The 6000-nt window shown below is 44.2% G+C and overlaps 1 protein-coding gene across 1 annotated transcript in view; it reads left to right on the top strand.

Annotated features, from left to right (window-relative positions):
• The first annotated feature begins 4657 nt into the window (after positions 1-4657).
• pgrmc2 (progesterone receptor membrane component 2) overlaps positions 4658-6000 on the top strand; it is a 34640-nt gene continuing 33297 nt past the window's right edge. The window contains exon 1 of the mRNA XM_078211029.1: positions 4658-5049. Within this exon, the coding sequence (XP_078067155.1) occupies positions 4701-5049 (349 nt within the window). The 5' untranslated portion in view covers positions 4658-4700. The remainder of the gene's footprint in view (positions 5050-6000) is intronic.

Below are 6000 nucleotides of genomic sequence, written 5' to 3'. Positions count from 1 at the left end.
CCCACTCTCTGCCTTCTGCCAGTCAGCCAATCCTCTATCCATGCCAGGATCTTACCCTTAACACCATGGGCTCTTATTTAACAGTCTTCTGTGCGGCGCCTTGTCAAAGACCTTCTGGAAATCTAAATAAATCCTGTCCACTCCTTTATCTAACTTCCTTGTGACCTCCTCAAAGAACTCTAACAGATTTGTCAGACATGACCTCCGCTTGACAAAGCCATGCTGACTCAGTCCTATTTTGTCATGCACTTCCAAGTACTCTGCGATCTCATCTTTAATAGTAGACTCTAAAATCTTGCCAATGACCAAAGTCAGGCTAACCGACCTATAATTTCCCGTCTGCTGCCTCCCTCCCTTCTTAAACAGCGGTGTTGCATTAGCAACTTTCCAGTCCTCTGGGACCTCCCTGTCTCCAGTGATTTCTGCAGGATCACCACCAATGCCTCCACAATTTCCTCAGCTATCTCTTTTAGCAGCATTGTTGTCTAAACCAAGCTTTTATTCACTGTCCTAATATCTCATGTTACTCAGTGTCAAACCTTATTTTGATTACACCCCTGTGAAATATTTTGGGCTGTTTTGCTGCATAGAGACATTATATAAATTCAAGATGTTGTTGAGGCATTATACCCCTCCTAATAAAATTATTAGGAAATATATCTCCTATTGTTCACAAAAATATATGACAATTGTCAGAAAAATATCACTATGCTGCTCCTTCGTATTCCCCATCATCATCCCTCTCCTCAAAAAATTTCAGTAGCTGAGCCCCCATCCTTGCAAATCACTGCCTCATCTCCAGCCTCTCTTTCCTCGCCAAACTCCTTGAATGCGTTGTCAACTCCCAAACGTGTGACCATCTTTCTCAATCTCGTTGACCAAGCTTTTGATCATCTGCACTAATACATCCTTGTGTTATATTTTGTTTTATAATGCCCTGGGAAATAAGCTGGGACATTTTAAAGGTGCTATATAATTACAAGTTGTTATTGTTTGGTTAACAAAGTGAGGCACGGGTTCTCTGGGCTCTTTGAGTTCCAACAATGGACCAGTTAGTACAAGATACATTAGGGGTTAGATTCAGATTAAAAAGTGAGACTTATCATCAACCCCTTTAGAAAACATGCCATATATGAACAAAAGTAAACAAAATAGGTGAATCTGCTTTCTTAGTTTTGCTGCCCTGCACTTGATAGAAGTCAATGAGGTTACACAGAGGCTTCATTTGAAGCATTTTTTAAAAATGGCATCTAGGCCTTTTGGCTAAGATGCAAATGAGATCAAGCCCTGGAGGAGGTGCAATGCCTGCTCCAATCAGTTTGGATCATGTAGATCAAGCCCAAGACAGGAAGAGGCCAGCCTGTCTTGTCAACTTGGATCTGGAATGTCTCATTTGTTGTGACTTTGAATTGGACTTTGATTGGATTGAATTAGATATAACAAAAAAAATTAAGTAGTTTTAAATAAGCATTGCAAATCAACTTGCCAATAACATTTCACAGTTCTCTCTTCCAGCAATCATGTATATAGATCTTATCAGTTTCCCTATCACAGACCTCCGCCCCCCCCCCCCCCCCCCCCCGTGTCTGCCATGGTTTATATGTTTGTCTGGTGATCTGTGTTCGAAACCTACCTGCCACTGCCTTTTATTCTACAATTCCTGAAATCCTGATTGTTTTTCCTTCCCTTCCCTTCCATGATTTATTTATTACCACTTCAACACCTTTGTCACCAGGTGCAACTCATCCCTCCCGAATCAGATTTTTTTTCAAAGGATTCCCATACATGAAGGTAGCAATGCTGTATTCACACAGCTTGGCAATCACTCTTTTATTTCCACAAATTTTCAAGAATTCTTTCCTTTCCCAAATCCTGTTTTATACCAGAGAACATGATGTGGAGTTGCCGGCGTTGGACTGGGATAGGCACAGTAAGTAGTCTCACAACACCAGTGTGGGGCACCTGATGGAGGGGCAGCGCTCCGAAAGCTCGTGCTACCAAGTAAACCTGTTGGACTTTAACCTGGTGTTGTGAGACTACTTACTGTGCATATTTTTTAATCCTCTATCCTTGAGCTTTTGAGCCAATTCTCATGTATATGTCTTTTTAGGTCCCTATGTTTTTCCAATCTCATTTATTCTTACATGGACCGCTCCCACTGGATCCCTACCTGGGTCCTTCAGCATTCCTTCTAATCATCAATGTGTCCTGTGCTAGCTTCAGTCAGACACTCACCTTTCTTCAGGTATAGTTTTTATAGCACGCATCATTCACTGGGCATGAATCACTTATGATGATGTTCTCTCTCTGAGCTGGAAAAGCTAGTTCAAAGACAGAGGCAGCCTAGTAAAATCATAGTATTCAGGGCCCTCCTCTTCTCTGGTTTTCTAACTAGCCTTTCTTCTGGAACCTTGAAATTTTCTGCAGGTTGGACAGTATTTGGTAAATGTTCGCTAACAAGATCTCTTAGGTAGCTTCACATTGGCTCACTTTATCATTTTGCTTACTTTATCAATCTTTCATCCTGTATCTTCTTCTTCGTTTCCTCCAGCACTTTGCTAAATCAATGCTGCTCTCAGCTCGTCCCTGAAGGTTGCCTTGAATGCTAGCCTGTCCTAATCACTTACCTGAGGGAATTTACTTACTGAGTCACCCACACTCAACAACTTCTTTTGTCTGCCCACCTAAGTTCCTGTGTGCTTGTCTGTCAACATTTTGATTTTATTTGTATTTGATGCTTAATTTTAATTTTACTTCCCTTTTATGTTTGTTTTATTGTTCATCTCCCTTACTTATTTTGGCATGTCTCAGACCTTCTGTAATATATTTGGTCTTCCTTTGCACAGTTTTAGAACTTTTCTGCTTCTCGCCCTGTTTTTGATAAACTTTCCCTTAATTCGGCTGTTTCTACATACATTTACCTGGCCACTAAACGAGACTGCTTTACCTTTTTTGAGGACACGGTGACACAGTGGTTAGCAGGATCCAGGGTTCAATTCCCGGCTGGGTCACTGTCTGTGTGGAGTCTGCATGTTCTCCCCGTGTCTGTGTGAGTTTCCTCCAGGTGCTCCAGTTTCCTCCCACAGTCTGAAAGACGTGCTGGTTAGGTGCATTGGCCATGCTAAATTCTCCCTGGCAATGGAGTGTGGTGACTAGGGGTTCACAGTAACTTCATTGCAGTGTTAATGTAAGCCTACTTGTGACATTAATAAATAAACTTAAAATTCTTGAACGGTTCATCGTCTTAAGCAACCAAGGCTAAATATTCAAGGGATTTGCCTCACTGCTAAGGAACCTTGTCCCCAGAAACTAATATGCAGTGGTCTTGTCTTCCTTGAGCTCTTCTAACCATTGCTAGAAACTGCCATTTTATAGCACAAAATGTTGCTTTTTTACATTTTTAGTGTTAGTATAGCTCCATTAGAATCATAGAATCCCTGCAGTGAAGGAGGCCATTTGGCCCATCGAGTCTGCACTCACTCTCTGACAATCTTACCCAGCTCCCATCCCCATAACCCCATGTATTTACCCCACTAATCCCCCTAACATACACATCTTGGGACAGTAAGAAGTCTCACAACACCAGGTTCAAATCCAACAGATTTATTTGGTAGCACGAGCTCTCAGAGCTCGTGCTACCAAATTCATCAGGTGAGGGGCAGTGCTCTGAAAGCTCGTGCTACCAATAAACCTGTTGGACTTTAACCTGGTGTTGTAAGACTTCTTACTGTGCCCACCCCAGTCCAACGCCGGCACCTCCACATCATCTTGGGACACTAAGGGACAATTTAGCTTCGCCAATCAACCTAACCTGCGCATCTTTGGACTGTGGGAGGAAACCGGAGCACCTGGACGAAACCCATGCAAGGGAGAACATGCAAACTCCACACAGTCACCCAGGTCTGGAATTGAACCCTGGTCCCTTGTGCTGTGAGGCAGCGGTGCTAACTACTGAACTATATTTTAAATTAATAAAGTGTGGGGAATGAATCAGTCCACCAATAAAATTAGGTCAAAAGATTACACGTTAATCTAAAATATCTGTCTGCTAAATGTATGATTATATGATTCTAGGTAATAACTGGTTTGTTTTAAATGCATTAAAAACGTTTTAAGCATTCCTGTGTTCGTAACCCATAGCCTAAAATTCGACATTGTTTCTACGTCGCTATGCCACATATCAGCAAAAGGTGTGAAAGAGATCCTCATGCTGCCAGACAGGGGACTCCTTCTGCCTCCATTGGGCACCGCAGGGGTTGGGCTGCATTATGGACCCGAATAATCACATTATCATTTGATGTTTTTAAGTTTCCTTTGTACTTTGATTTTTGTTCGGGCTGTTCCCTCTCCTTTTGGGGAGCTGCCCCTTTTACTTTGTCCTGATTTAACTTGAGTTTGTTTATTTGGTTTGACCTTAAAAGAGGCCAGACAGGGGACTCCAATCCGACGCAGGGCGGTCTGCACTCCACGTGCCCTTTGGGAAGAGGCGCCACGTAACCAACAGTGAGAGCGCCGGACAACATGCGCCTGCGCGCTGGGCTCTCCGTCCGTCCTCACCGCGGGGCCGCCACACCGACCTGGAGGACTACAATTCCCGTCAGGCCCCGGGGAGTTGGCGTTTGATTGGCGGAGACGCTACCAATGGGACGCCATGATACTGGAGTGGGTTCGCGCGGCCAGCGGGGTTGCTAACGTGCATTATGGCGGACAATGTGGAAGGGAATAGTGGCGGCGCTGGTGGCGGCGAGGGGGGCGGCCCGTCCCTAGAGGAGGAGGAGGCGGCCGGGATGGCCGGCTTTGGTGTCGGTGGGTTGGTGTTTAACGTCTGTCTGCTGCTGCTGGCTCTGCTGGGGGTGTATAGACTGTACCGGAGGAGGAGGGCCGGCTCGGAGACCGAGTGCAAGGAGCCCGATCTGCCCAAGATGAAGAAACGTGATTTCAGCCTGGAACAACTGCGTGAGTACGACGGGCTTCAGAACCCGCGGCTCCTGCTCGCCGTCAACGGCAAAGTCTTCGATGTGACCAAAGGGAAGAAATTCTACGGACCCGGTCAGTGCAACAACAAAATCACCCACCTAATAAACAAAACACAGGGGCTCCACAACCAGTGCCGCGGAATGCAGATAGACATCTGCCTGCATGTACAACTTCGTTGTAATACTGTATGCTGATGATCGATCAGTTATGTGCAATTTGTGTGTGCTTGCATTTCCCACTCATTTATCCTTGGTGTATTTGTATGCCAACTGTTCACGTACAGGAAGAGAGCAGCACACTAATAGGGAATATATTTTTACTCCAACACGATATTCGTCAGTTAAGCCAGAGGTGAGAAGTAGGAATTTAAATAATTGTCTTTATTAAATAGTTGCAGAGTTCTCCCGTCCCACCCCAACAAAAGCTTCTTGAGGATGTGTCCGGCCAGTAATTCTATTGACAGATTTACACTTGCACAGTGAGATGTCTCGTTACGGATCTGAAGATGTTTTCTTGTGATATACCTCCATCAGTAGAACTCAAAGTGGCAATAGCGTGAAGTTAGCTGCACGCCTTTGTGGCGCTTTTCTGTTCAGGCAGTGAATGAACTCAGGTATCGAACTGGGAAGAATAGGTGCATTCGGATTTTGCATTCCCAGACTTTTGAGTATTTTACTTCTAATTCAGTCTTTGCTATCAGTTAGATGCAGTTTTTTATGCAGTATCTTCAGTTGGGAACAAAAGTTGATTGTAACTCGACTTTCGTAAAAGAGCCCCATGGTCTCCCACATTCTGCCCTCTTTAAACTTGAGGTCATCATTCATGTTTTAACTTTCATCACTAAGTCCCATTCAATTATTACTTGTGTATTCGCTGACCTATATTGTTTCCAATCAAGTAATGTCTTGTTTTTAAAAATTCGAATCATGTTTTCAAATCTCTCTTCCCCCCCCCCCCATGGCCTTCCCTCATTCTCTGTAATATCCTCCAGCCATGATGTGAGACCTGGTGTTGTGAGACTTC

This window comes from Mustelus asterias, chromosome 1, assembly GCF_964213995.1.
Source record: "Mustelus asterias chromosome 1, sMusAst1.hap1.1, whole genome shotgun sequence".
Classification (NCBI taxonomy): domain Eukaryota; kingdom Metazoa; phylum Chordata; class Chondrichthyes; order Carcharhiniformes; family Triakidae; genus Mustelus; species Mustelus asterias.
This window is presented reverse-complemented; position numbering and strand designations above follow the sequence as displayed.